We start from the raw sequence: 14,787 nt of genomic DNA, 5'->3' as shown, positions 1-14,787 counted from the left end.
AAAATTAGAAATTATTCAACTAACAATATTACTTTTACATAACTTAGTTATGCAAATTGGACTTAATTCTGTACATTAAATTTACTTAAAAAACACATCACATTTCAAAACCTTTATTTGAAAATTTAATGTTTTGAGATTTAGACAAGGAACAGTTTCATGTTTTTCTTAGGAAGTACACTTAAAGCAGTTTGTGTAGTCCCCTAAAAGGATATCGGAACGATTGTCACACTCATAAAGGCCTGGAAACAGGTTTAAATTGGAGCCCATTCAATGTGTTCATCCCAACTACTTCTCTTTGTTTTGTCCCATCTTTAGTCTATATTTATCTTATTGTCTTCTCCTCCCCCCAGCACCTTATTAGGGGCCCATTGACTCTTCAGTTAGTGGTCTTACCCTCGGGCCAGAGGCACGACCTCTACTCTCTGTGGACCCCAAACTCCTGCACACACTCTGCCCTACAAAGTCTGTCTGTCAACCTATTTTCGTCCTCTTCAATTCACATTGTCTTTAATAGGTTCTGATGGGTGCTTTTGTTTTTATGAATCAGGAGCGATTTTCATGAATGTGAGTACACAAGATTCCAACTCGCTATTTATAGGAAACAATTGATGACTTTTCTTTTGATTATTTTAAGGTGTATTCGATTCCTGGGAAAAGCAAGAACTGGTATAGCCTGTGTACCTTCAATGCAGTGTAAGTCACTTTGGATGAAAACAAGTGGCAAATTTATTCACGTAACTGTAAATCTAGTTAATTCTGAGGCTCTCTAATGCTCTGATTTTATCCATTTGTCTTGATTATATAAAATATTTATACCACATATAAATTACTGTGTTCATTTAAACTCAGTCTTTTTGTTTACCCATGAGTCTAAGTAAAAAGTACAGACAGCAAAGTTGCCTAAACAACCTAGTATATGCTGATCTGCTAAAATAATTAAAACAGTGTATCATGCATGCCAGGCCAGTAGTTGGCACTGTTATTCACTATCTTCAAATATACTTGGCACAAAAACCGCACTGTAGTTCCTCATTGTTTTGAATGTCAAGTATTGTTCATGCCTAGATCCAGAACACATGTGCATGACATCACTTTTCCAAAAAATTGCGATGAAAATAGAGATAGATCCAACACATGCTTACTTGAGATACATGCTTCAGCCTTCGTTACTGCTAGCCTCTGCATACTTTTGACTGCAGTTTCTAGCTAATATGAATGCTATTGGGCGGTATGATACCAACAACTTTAGTTCCTTTTCCCACTGATGATATTTAAATTACATATTATTGGCGAATAAAGGCTTCCTTTTGTGCAGTTCTTTCCTTACCTATCTGTCTCTGTATGGATAATTTTTGTGTTGTGGTCAGTTTCCTTGGTAGCTCACATTGTACAGTGTTGTACTTGTGATGTAGAGTGCTCGAAATCCAGTCCAATGAAACGCGGTTCCACAAAAGAGCTAAAAGCAATGAAAAGTCAAGGTAAAACTGTGATCGAGGTGAACTTTTTTAACGTTTGCTTTTGAAAACATTATTGTTTGGGTTTAGGGAAGGGTTTAGGTCAGTGGTTTGCTGGGTGATCTGTATTACAAGTCCTTTCTTTTCATAGATGTGTAGTAAGGACAAAATGTACCCTTAGTAACATACTTCAGAGCCACAAAAATGTAGACAGCGCCCTCTAGTGGAATTGTCATATGAAGCGTGCATCAAAATGTACCAGGAGCAATGTATTTTGCTGTATGTAGCCTGAGGCACATATTTCCAGTTTGCCTGGATTGTGTGATTTTTAAAACAGTTTTTAAAACCTTGAATTTTGAAACCTTTTTGCAAGAGTTTGTTTTCAGCCCCCTAAAACCCTGTTGATTGATCAAGTAAAGGCTTAAAAAAAAAAAAAAATTGTTAAAAATGGTGTTGTGTAAATGTGTACCCCCATTTTTGTGCATGTAAATGTGCATGTGTAAAGAATTTGTATGAATGTTACATTTGGATCAAAGTTAACCTATCATGGGAACAAGTATAGTGAAAGGAATATGTCTGAGGGACAGTGTGTGCCTGCAGTATTTCCATTGCCTTGATATCTTCAACTTTTTTCTGTTTTTCTTCCAGTTGCCAAGGACAACGACCTCTGTCAGAGAACTGAGAAAGGGCTTGAGGTCAAAGTACTTGGAGGACCCCAGCAATGTAGGCCTCTTCCTAGTCAGACAGAATGGTACACACACGCACACACACACTCACAGAGAGCGGAACAATGGGTACAGATGCACATAGACACAACCATGACCCCCAACTGAGACTACTTGACCCAGAACTGTGCAGAACAATTTGGAGGAAGGAACGTCATAACAGAATTAGAGAATTAAGTGCTTTTTTTGTTCTGTGTATGCTTCAAGTGATGTCTGAAGGGCACATTTGCACAATATTCACTTTTAATGAAAGTTTAATTAAGCTGTCAAAACATGAGGAACATGTTACATTTGGAAGAAGAAAATACTGAACTTGGATGAAATCAGTGAACAAACAAACATTCAAAGAAAATGACATGTTGATAGAATTTTTAATATTTCATTGGTATATGTATGCGACTTGAAGGGCATCCATTATATAAAACGTATGGCAGAGTAATTGGCGGTTCGTTCCGCTGTGATGTCCTGTATGTGATGTCCTTAGCTAACACTCTATATAAATCACTCTATATATCTAAATAACACTCGTATATGAATTGTTTATAGTTGTAATTTACCGTAGGCTATTTATTAAGAAAAGTAATAATAATATTAATAATAATAATAATAATTATTATTATTATTTTATTATTGTTAAGTAGGATATTGTTTATTTATTTATTTATTTATTTGTTTTTTTAAGTCTACTTTTACAACTGTGACAAATTCAAACCACTGCAGAAATGTTCTAACCACTAGGTCCATGTCATAGTATACAGACACATTTCTTAATAAATAACCTACCATAATTGAAAGCATTAACCTATGCTATATATTTTTGTTTTCACAAGGTTTTATTTATTTTTTAAACAAAAGTCACCTATAGCTTTTGTCATAAGCCACGGCTGCGTTAAAAATGTCAAATGTTTTCAAACTGCTCTATGAAGGGAGTGCAACTGTTGACATGAATATCGCTAAAACTGAACTGTAAAAATACTTTCAAAGCATATTACACCTATGAGAGATGACTTTAATGTTTTTTAATCATTCCAAGTTAAAATGTTGGAACATTCTAAATGAATTAGGGCATAGGGGGGATAACTGGGTATAGAACACAACCAGGAACTTTGCTTAACTACAGTTCTTGATGTGTAGTTACAAGCGTACAAGTTTGCGACGCAGTTTGCGAATGTTCGTTGGAACGATGGATTTGGGAAACACAAAATCAATAACCTATGTTTGTAACAACGGAACTTGCGACCTTAGTTGGCTAACGATGGTTTTCAGAAACCCACCCCAGATCTGGAAAATCACATAAATCAGTTGCATTTACAAAATATATTGACATTAAAAGCAGTTATTTTAAAAAATAGTTTTATTTGGTAAATAAATGCAACCTATAAATAATAAAACAATTTTAAATAATGAAAGAAATCAAAAATAAAACTTTAATATGTCCAAGTTTAGACAGGTAGATTATTTATTCAAAAATAATTGTTACATCATTGACATTATTTTCGTTTAGATTCCTTACGTCATTATTTCCTATTATTTTTATAGAATAAAATATAAATCGGATTAATAGTTTGGCACAATGCACCAAAAACCAATAATATTCTTTCTCTCTTATTCCCTTTTAAAATAATATAAGTCTTTGATATATTATTTATTTTTTTGTTGTTGTCGCTGAACGTTTTGGTTTTGAATTGACAAGTGTCTGCGTAATCTCTTCTAAGTGGTGAGCCACACCTCTCTTCCTGTATCGGCTGTCAATCACGCAGACAGCGCGTCTGCTTCCAGAGCTCAGGTGCCTCGTGGGCTGCTGTTGTCAAGCTCAAGCATCAGAGCACTCGGAAATGTGAGAGTCTCTGGCGGCCGACAGGAGGCCACTTTAGGAGATGCTATCATGAAGACCCAAACACCCGACACACTCACTGACGCTTGCCTCACACACACACACACACACACACACACACACACATGCGCCTTTTTACAGACACTGGCACATTTACACCTATGCTTGGTGCACACACACACACACACACACACACAGTTGCTCTTTGTTGATTCAGGTTGGTTTTAATCGCTTGTGGTTAATTCTGTGTGCGTCAAGAGTTTCTTCCTGAATTTGTTTGTTTAGAACACTGTTTTGTTTGCCATGATAAATAACAGCCCTATATATTTTACTTGCCAGCCTTAAAAAGGTATTATTAAGTTATTATGTATGGGTTTGAGTACAAAGTTAAGATTAGTTTTATTATGTAAAGTTATGATAACATTTCTTCAAATTAAAGTTTAAAATACTGTCATTTATAGAGCTTGTTTTTCTTTAGAAACCAAAAATTGGTCAGAATAACAAATGTCTTCAGAACAGAAAATAGAAAATCATGGTTATTTCACCAAATATTGATTAAGTATAGTATTGTGTTGCCTAAAATTTTATATAAATATGTTGTGTGTATGTACTAGAGCTGTACAATATGTAATTTGAGCATCGATATCACAATGTATACAATGTTGAGTTGAATATATATGTGAATGCAGATAACCAGAAGATAGATAATGTATGAATATAGATAACCAGAATCCATGGGTCAAATCACTTGAGATTTGTAGAGAATTGAGCCATTATAGAGTCAAAGTTGAACATTTTGCTGTGTTTTTAAGGCATATGCGAACATTTTAAGAGTTTAAGAGAACATGTAGAGCATACTTGACTTGAACATCTGCTCCACTGTGTTTATTTATGACTGTAGTTTGTTTATTATATGTATATCCAGTAATACATTACATAAAATGCATTTATATTTCACTCCCATACAAATCATCCCTATTAATCTTAAGTAATGACTTTCCAAATAGAGCTGTTTAAAGGTTTTTTGAAATTGTATTTATATTGCAATATATATTGCAGGGGAAAAAAATATTGCAATGTCAGTTTTCCAATATTGTGTAGCCCTAGTGTGCACATATAATGCAATTTACTTATTATTAAATCTTACATACTTTTCCAATGTTTCTTATATCTTGAATTAAAATATGGGTAGTTGAATGTGTAAGTATACTGTATACAAAAATGGTATAATGGTATGATGGTAAAACTAAACTGTCGAAATTACAAATTATAATGATAAATTATATTAATAATTATAATTTGTTAAAACTTATTATTGTTATTATCATTATTATTATAACATTTGGTCATATATATATACACAGTTGAAGTCAGAATTAATAAACCCCCATAATTATTAGCCCTCCTTTTTTTCCCCAATTTCTTTTTTTTCCCAACATTTCTAAACACAATAGTTTTAATAACTCATTATTTTATCTTTGCCATGGTGATAGTAAATAATATTTTACTAGGTATGTTTCAAGACAATTCTACACAGCTTAAAGTGACATTTAAAGGTGTAACCAGGTTAATTAGGTTAACTAGGCAGGTTAGGGTAATTAGGCAGGTTATTGTATCGAAAAATATATATATACAGTTGAAGTCAGAATTATTAGCCCCTCTTTGATTTTTTGATTTTTTTATATTTCCCAAATTATGTTTAACAGAGCAAGGAAATTTTTACAGTATGTCTGATAATATTGTTTCTTCTGGAGAAAGTCTTATTTGTTTTATTTTGGCTAGAATAAAAGCAGTTTTTAAAAAAAAAAAACATTTTAAGGTCAAACTTATTAGCCCCTTTAAGCTTCACATTTTTTCAATAGTCTACAGAACAAACCATCATTATACAATAACTTGCCTAATTACCCTAACCTGCCTAGTTAACCTCATTTTCCTTGTTAAGCCTTTAAATTTCACTTTAAGCTGTATAGAAGTGTCTTGAAAAATATCTAGTAATATATTATATACTGTCATCATGGCAAAGATAAAATAAATCAGTTATTAAAACTAGTTAGAAATTTGTTGAAAAAAATCTTCTCTCCGTTAAACAGAAATTGGGGGGAAAAATAAACAGGGGGCTGACTGCAACTATATATATATATATATATATATATATATATATATATATATATATATATATATATATATATATATATATATATATATATATATATATATATATATAGTTCTTTAAAAAGTCTGCTACAATGCCACCAAGATAATAATTTTCATATACAATCTGAAAAATAAATGCACATTGTTCAAGTGAAAGCATCCCGTGACTTGTGAAACTCAAAACCATCATTTATTCTACAGTTAAAGGTGCCATCAATCAATACTATCATACAGAGACATCCATAACCCTCTGTAGTCACTGATACCCTTAAACCTGTACATATGGCATGTTTGTGTTTTGGCCTCTTTGATCAGGCCTCAGTTTTAATGGATTTTTCTCCTCGGTTTGGCCATGGGACCAGAGAGGGCAGAGATATAAAGTGGAGGGGTGGAAGGTCATTTGAACCTTGTGGTTTTGGAGCAAAGTGCAGGACGACAGAAGGTGTTCTCCATGTATTGAGACATCAGTTTCTCCTAGAGACAGGAAGTCTGCTCTCCCCCTCCCACTTACACACTCACATACATATATATGCAGACTCCAGACCATTAACAGATCCCATGCGTTAATGGCCAGGATTGGAGCAATAGATGAAATGGAGTTGGGTATCCAATACTGGAATCGCAGTGATTGGCTTGGCACCTCAGACCCAGATCGGAGTCTTTCGCTGCTTGAAAAATGAGCAAAGAAGATAGTGTGATGTAGTTTGGCAGCTTGGCCTTTAGTCTTTAAGTGTTTGGTTTCTTCAGACCCTTTTATTGAGTATCTATGTGTGTATTAGTCTGTAGAAATGACAGTGGTTGTGAAAAGTTTGTGTTTAATGAAGTTTTGACTGAGATAGATTTTTTTTTGTGTGAAATGTGAAAATCTTAACTTCATTATAAAGACAAATTTCCCTTTCTGTGTCAAGCAGAATGGAGAATAAAGTTTAAACCAACCAACCAACAAACAAACAAACATTATTTGTAGATTTACAAGTTCTTTCTGTGTAAAACTGATCAGAACCAGTAAAAGTAAAATACAGTGGTTAATTTCCATATACTGTAGTAATAAACTTTTTCTCTGTGGTTATGTAATAATAATAATTAAAAAAAAAACATTTTACTGAGTATTTAGTTCTTAAAAAGATTAAGACCTATTTAAAGATTGAGGTATTAACTGGTTTTCCTGGTATGTTAGAGTATATTCCTTGAATGGTTGCATAAATTAAATACTATTGTACTAAAATCTAATTAGCACAATTCTTATTTTCTGCTTGTGGTTAAAGTATAAAACAAGCCAAGGAAGATTAATTGTAACCCAAAAATTATTCAGATGGCAAAGAATTCAGTAAGAAATTTCCCACAAGTTAACCCATGACAAATTATAATGCTCATTCTTTTTAATTAAAATGCACAGCAACGTATAAAACAAGTTAAATGTAATGTAAAGTAACATTTTTGTATTCACTACATGTTTTGTTTTATTTTATGGTTGTGACTTTGTTTTATTTTGTGGCTTTAAACACTTTGGGGAAAAATTGGAGAAACCTAAGAATCAAAATAATTCAGAAATTGAGAAAAATCAGGATGGTAAAATAAACACCTTCACTTTTAAGGTAAATACTTATTGGTATTCAGTTATTTTATTATCCTATTTATTATTCATTTGAAGAAAGAGGAGCTCCTTTTATCCAACTTTACGTTTACAGTTAAAGGTTCTGTAAGAAGAGTCATTCAAGACCTAAGGTAAACAATATTGTTATAAGAGTGTTTGGAGGCTATTTCTTTAAGATTTATAAGCTTTATAAAGGAGACTAATGAAAGAGGTAAGACTATTCGCGTTTTTACAAGTTTAAGGGTAATGAAGGCTAAAAAAAATCTGAATGTTGTGAAAGTTTTTTGGAATACTTTTAGTGTTCAATCGTTTTTTGTAAACATCTCTGTTTCACTTTATATGACATTTATTTACTGAACTCAGTAAATTTGAGCCAAAAATTACACCACAGTATGTAATGGCGTAATTTGTACAAATAAATGTACTGTTGTCTAGCTAATTAATAAAAAGTAAACGCAACTGGCGAATCGCTTCCGGATGAACAAGTATTAAGGTGCAAGTATTCATTACTTATACAACCTTGCTGTTTAATTACCACTGCTAGAAAGAAAGACATCATGGCCCGTTTGCCACGTCTTCAAGAGTTAATTTAGGTCAAAAAATTGTGAATCGCAGAGCTGAAGAGCAGGTCTAATTGCCCCGTTTCAGTCTATCAGTAAATTGTACCGTGGCCTAACATGACCTTATTAGAAATAGTTTGAAAACCGTCACTGTTTTAAATAATCATCACATTAATGCATATACGCCGATTTTTTCAATAGTTTGTTTTGTCTAAAATTAAAATTTAAAGCTGTTGTCTGAAGTTTCAAAAGTTGTTATTCGTGTTGAAATAAAACACAGAAATGTAAGCATCTTGGTATTCATATATATATATATATATATATATATATATATATATATATATATTATAAATGTATATATTTAAAATAAAAAATAAATACACCTATAGCCTATATATTGAACGATGTCAAAGTTTACTCTCCGGCACGAAACATCCTGCATGCCAATACCATGTTTGTAGAGCTTTGGAAAACTTTTTTACGAATGTTTATATGTTGATTTTTTTTTAAGTTCACTGTTAGGCAATACATGCTTGTTTATTAGTGGACTACATTTTGTAAGAGGACATGTCCTCGGGTGTAATATGCTAAACCGCCTGTGAAGTCTGTTACCTCGAGATTTATAGTATAATAGGCTCGGTCATCGGAATTTGCTTTGTTTTGCTCTGAGATTTTGTTAGCTTTCCATAGATAATTCCTTAAGAACATGCGACTCACGTGTTTAATCAGCATCCGTGAGTGTGACCGATTGTGGGATTATTTCAAACTGATTTAACATCAGAATAGCGTTTTCAAATGAATTAAATTCAACAAGTTGTTAATACAAAATAAGCCAGGACACAAAAGTTTCGTTTGAAGAAAGTGTAAAACAGAAGATTTAATGACACTCGATAAATGATGTAAATACTGGTAGCCTAATAATCGGCCAGGTTATGCTGAAAAGGGATTAAAACGATAAAATCTAAAAGGAATAAACATACAAACATGCGTTAGATGTAAAATAACCAATACATTCACTTAAATAGGTTTAATTGCTCATTTTGAAATTAGATGGCCATTTAAAAATACAAATGCATGCATCGAAAATCTTTAGCGGATATGTAATTATAATAAAAAATAATATTAATGTAAACAGCAAAACATCTGTTATAACTTCCTGCCATGTGAAGACGGGATGATTGGCAGTGGCATTTCTGCCAGTATGGCTGCTCACTGTGATGCACTGAATGACGGGGTTGCCTGGGTATAATACGCTAGGTGTTGTTGTTTTTATATATAAAATTTTGTACAGCATAATAAATAAAATAAGTTTTGCATAGAAATACAAGCCAGCTTCTTTACTGACCGATAGCTCAACGATGTTCTCAGCAAAACACACAAAAATGTGATAATGCTTATTAAAATTTGACATGTGTCGCGTGTCGTCGAATTTGTTATGAGAGCTAAGAAAAACGTTGTCCCCTGTGAGAGGTCTTTACTAAGTCATATATCTCCATCGAACAGGCTGAAATACTTGCTGGCATTTGAGAAATAAAGTAAGGCGCGCTACCTCCAGGATACACGACCTGCAAAGGCATTGGAAGCATGCACCTTCCGAGCAGATTTATCTCTTTATATAAAGCTGGTAGCGGCACCGTCTTTCTCAATTTCACCGGAACTCGCTATTCGGTCCTTCAAGTTCAGTAGACAGTTGGCTTTTAATTTATTCCGTCGATTCTGAACCAGATTTTGACTTGAGTCTCGGTAAGCTGCAGGAGTTCGCCAGGCACGCGCGCTCCGCGCTGCTCAGATAGCGCTTCATGTCAAATGTAGATTCCAGTTGGAAGATCTGTCTTTTTTGAAAATATAGTGCGCGTTTTCTTCTTCGTTCATCAGTTTATTCTTCTTGCCGTTGTTCTTTTGCTGCGCGTCGTCGCAGCTGTCCGCGCTCTCGCTTGCGCATGTCGACGGCTTTTGAGCGCGTCCACACTCGCATCCCCCTCCTCTGTTGAGGCTTATCTGAAATCCAGGCAGATGCTATTGATGTTTGTTCACGAAAAAAATATCACAGTTGGAAATAGCACATTATAGCAGTTTTGTGTCGAAATCGAAAACAATATCTTACCAATGCCGTGCAATCTTGCATCTGACCCTTCTTTACATGGATCCTCGCTCTCTCCGGGGTGATGAAGACAGCCATCCCGACACACCACGAGCGATGCCTTTGAATGACAGCTGTCAAAGTTTCTGCTGCTCGTCTTGGAGTTGAGGATATTGTCAATGGTGAACTTCAAGAAGCGGGTCGACATGACGCGTCCTCCTTGCTCATATTCTCCTTTAGATGCGGGTCCGTGTCTGTGCCTCTTTTCCCCCGTTTCATAAACTAGCGTCTCGATTCTCCGAACACCATCGCTCCACGACGCGCAGTGCTGCTGCGTTTTGCCTAGGCTGTTAGTCCACTGACCGGAAAGAGCACGATTCTCCATCGTTTATTGGTCATGAGAGTCAGACAGCAAGGCGGCCAATGGCAGAGGGGGTGGGAGCTTCAGATCAGACCTATCCAGACATCTGGCACACATACTTTAATATTTGAACTACACTGTGCTGCCTACTATTTTAATGAGTGCTATTTAAGAAATGGAAAGATTTCTGATTTTAGCACGAAGGCCTATTTTGCGGCCTTCTCCATAACCTTTGTGGCGTGTCAGTTGGAGAAGAAATAAATGTTGAATAGCTTCTACAAAATATGTTTTAATTGACCTTTAAATTCCAAATTAATTTAATTATAGCAACTGTAAATTAAAACGATTTGCTTATTGCAGTTCAACCCCTATAAGGTTGTGTGGTGATGATTTACCAAAGGTAGTCTTTTTCATATATTTCAACAACATAGCCTAGTTATTATTTTGTGGCTTTACGTTGTTTATGAAAGAAGCTAAGACGCTTCAGAACTACAATGTAACAGACAAAAATAAACTAGCCTATATGGTTATTTTGCTACTTTTTTATTAGCTGTTTCATATATAGGCCTATATTTGATTAGTTATTTTTAAGTAGTTGTTTCTGTGGCTTTTTAATAATTTAGCTATCTAATGATTGTTTTGAACACTGAAAGCTTGCATGGTCGATAATGTGTAATAAATATTATTTTATTGAGCCCTCGGTCACCACGATTAAGTTTTAATTGTCTTTTAAGTTTCATATTCCCGAATTTCGTATTCGGGACTGTTTTAAAGTGAAGTAGCATACATCTAAAATCTTTATATATGTAATAATTTGTTGGTATGTCTTAATACATTAAAATGACGTCATCCCACAATTTTCCAATCTTTTTTCCATATTAAGCCTATGTTATTATTGTTCCGTCAAATATGAAATATTCCCTATAGCCGTGCCTAACTTCTCATGAGATTTGTCAGCCAGTGTATTTCGGCTTTATTCTTTTAAATTCGGAAATTCTATAAAATATTGTATATAGCCTAAAACAGGGCATGCTTTAATTTAATACGGCGTTTTCTGTTTTGTTCAGTATGTGGACTGTAAATATCAAGGCCTCTTGTTTGTGAATATGCACAATAGTTACATAATTTATAAGTGGAACTATATCTTAATATAATATTTTGATTGTGTGTTTACCTATTCAGAAAGTATGATTAATTTGGACACCCGTGGAAACACATATTTCATAAATCATGATACATGCACATGATCTTTTTTCCCCCAGCTGTTCCGTAGTCTTGACCTCGAAGCACACACAGGCTCACACGTCTCAGAAGCCATGAAAACCAGCATTTACAAGAAAATCACATTGATTTTACGTGATTCCTTTATTTAAATGTATAATGTGAAAAAGTGACAAACTTATAAATTGGTGGTTCTTAATAAAATATATTTGCACAAAGCATGTGTTGCCATTTTATTTACATAGGTGAGGGCGCCATGCACAGATTATATATTATAGACATTACAGTGGCAATTGACACAAACATGTCTATCTCGTGTGATCTTGTGATAATAGGTGTTTTCTTTTCTTTGGATGCAGCAGACATCCGTAGGCCTACTGCGGTTTCCAGCAGGATATGTGTATCAGTTATTGCACCTTTCAAAATCATTATTGATATGATTATTGTCATTGGGCTTCTATATTGTCAGTTCTGTCAGTCCCCAAAAAATCAGACAAGGCCTGTCATCTGCGATGTCATTAAATTCACTGAATGAGCAAATGACGATAATGGATAGTTCGCTGAATTTGAAAAGCCCATGATTGGTGGCGAGACTTGAGACACGTTAAAACTGAGTGTCGACATGGGTGTAGCTTTATCGTGGGTACAAGATCGGCACCCGTACAATCCGCTGGGAGTTGTGGTTAAAATTAACAGCCTCTAAATCCGCGGCCAGTTGTCTTTTCCATTTGTTTCGGCGGTTTTGAAACCAGATTTTCACCTGCGTCTCGGTCAGGTGTAGGGAGGCCGCGAGCCCCGCGCGCTCAGAGCTGCTGAGGTATCTCTTCATGTCGAAGGTGGACTCTAGCTGGAACACCTGGCTTCTGCTGAACACAGTTCGGGTCTTTTTCTTTCGGGCCGAACCAGGTTCGGAAGTGTCTGGTCCCGAACGCTCATCGAAGAGCTGTCGAGCGTCGTCACCCTCGTCAACCGCACAGCCGCTCATTTTTCGGTCCACTACTCCATCAAGAGGCTCAGAGGCCAAAGGGGTGTCTCTGTCGCTGCGGGAATGTTCACTGGAATTGCGGCTTTCCTCTCTTGGACCTGAATAATGGTTAGATGAAATGTTTAAGCGTTTGAGAAGAAATGCATATTTTATTTGATCAGACAGATGTATGCTACTGTACAGCAGCATATCAAAAATCCCCCCTCTGTGTATAATCTGGGCCTGTTCCCATATGTGCAATATTGTGTGTCCCCATATGCGCAGCCAGATTTCTCCCTGTGGCTTTCACAGCTTTACAGAGTTAACGAATCAGACAAACCAATTGCACTCTTAAGCCTTTAACGAGTTTGGGAAGTCTTTCATTGCAATTCAGCGGATCCGCACATTCGGGTTGCTTTTGTTGGTTTTACCTAATGAGGCTTAAAACTAATGTAGACATGCCAGTGGCGTAATTGCTTCTGTACAGTAACACGGGGAATAATTATTCAGTTGGGAACTAATAATGAGCAAGTCAGTTTGCTCCATTAATGAAAAGCTCAGCCCATTCAAGCTTTTGCTCTATTTTAAATTAGTCACCCATGTGGAGATCACTGTTTTGTTTAATAAATATTTAGGTTTTAAAGCAAAGCATTATGCTACTTGATTTTTTTAACCATATGAACTGAGCAATAAAGAAGTCTATCCCATAACTTACTCTTGGAGGTTTCGCGTCCTTTCCACTCCAGCGGCGAGATCTCCGTCTTAAAACCCGTGCTGGACGCTTGAATGCACATTTCTTTCCGATATGCGTTCGGGTAGCCCTTAAGAGCAATCGCTCTCTCCGTGCCATCGTTATCCTTTATTGGACAGACAGGCTTTTCTGTCTTACACGAGCCAAGCAAATTCTCGATAAAAAACGACGAGCCCCTGGATGTGGTTGAAGTGTGCTGTTGTTGGCTTTTTTCATGCATGTCTTGAGCAAATATACCAGTTATAGAAAAAGTCGGGTGATACGCGAATACCTCTAAGCAAAAAGTAACCAATCCTTTCTCTCCGGATATCCCACCATCGCTATCCTTCGTGCGTCCGCGGCGCCAGTACGGAGAGAAGCGGGGCTGTAGTAAAGAAAAATCCGAGTCTAGTCAAACGTTTAACAAGCGGAGGGCATTCTGCTATTGGACGACTACAATAGCAAATGGGATTACACGCGAAAGGGTAGGCTATTACCGGCTTCAGTTCGACTTCGCTTTTGATCGTGCCTCGGGGTCGGTGGAACCCCTGTCACAGAGGGCTTTATTTGGGTCAATTAGGGAGCAAATCAAAATACAGATAGTGGTTGAGCGCATCGCGTCAGCTGGGGATCTCGCAGAATCGGATGCTGCTCCGTCTATTGGTCGGATGGGTCGCTACATCACAGCGACGTTACAGCAAACGCCACTGTTTGGCAAAGAGACAGCCTTCTTCGGGGTATCCCAGGATATGTTGTGCTGGATTAATGCATTAAATACGTCTGTTAATGTGTTTAAATCTAAAATCTAAAACATTCCAGATTTTTTAAAAAGCTAATCGTGATCTTTAAAACACTAAGCTTTTTAGATCAGCCTTATGTTTACTTACTGACCCATGATACTTGTTTGAAAAATAGGCTATTTCATGTTCATTATTGTATCTTTACATTATTAGGACAAATGCATGATTTTGGATTTCTGTTGAAATTCATACTTATTTCAACCCATTTTTTTCAATCTCTCTACAAATAATTCGTAATTCAGAATAAAAATGTTAATTAAACCTAGAATTTTATCAATCTTAACGTACAATTAATAATAACATAAAG

At 35.6% G+C, this 14,787-nt stretch overlaps 2 protein-coding genes and 1 long non-coding RNA gene across 3 annotated transcripts in view; 1 reads left to right on the top strand and 2 right to left on the bottom strand.

The window, feature by feature from the left end:
• The first annotated feature begins 620 nt into the window (after positions 1-620).
• The window catches only part of LOC130239869 (uncharacterized), a 55,164-nt gene continuing 40,997 nt past the window's right edge, over positions 621-14,787 (top strand). Inside the window, exons 1-2 of the long non-coding RNA XR_008838721.1 lie at positions 621-696; positions 2,106-2,208. This is a non-coding gene — a long non-coding RNA (uncharacterized LOC130239869). The remainder of the gene's footprint in view (positions 697-2,105; positions 2,209-14,787) is intronic.
• Positions 9,313-10,713, bottom strand: hmx4 (H6 family homeobox 4). Its single transcript, XM_056471146.1, is given in 11 exon segments — positions 9,313-9,859; positions 9,862-9,973; positions 9,976-10,019; positions 10,022-10,042; positions 10,045-10,080; positions 10,083-10,161; positions 10,163-10,192; positions 10,194-10,271; positions 10,274-10,322; positions 10,419-10,599; positions 10,602-10,713. Coding segments are annotated over 11 exon segments (765 nt in total). The 5' UTR covers positions 10,684-10,713; the 3' UTR covers positions 9,313-9,806.
• hmx1 (H6 family homeobox 1) lies at positions 12,476-13,921 on the bottom strand. Its single transcript, XM_056471031.1, is given in 3 exon segments — positions 12,476-12,628; positions 12,630-13,069; positions 13,666-13,921. Coding segments are annotated over 3 exon segments (849 nt in total).

The sequence above is a fragment of the Danio aesculapii genome, chromosome 1 (assembly GCF_903798145.1).
Source record: "Danio aesculapii chromosome 1, fDanAes4.1, whole genome shotgun sequence".
Lineage (NCBI taxonomy): Eukaryota > Metazoa > Chordata > Actinopteri > Cypriniformes > Danionidae > Danio > Danio aesculapii.
This window is presented reverse-complemented; position numbering and strand designations above follow the sequence as displayed.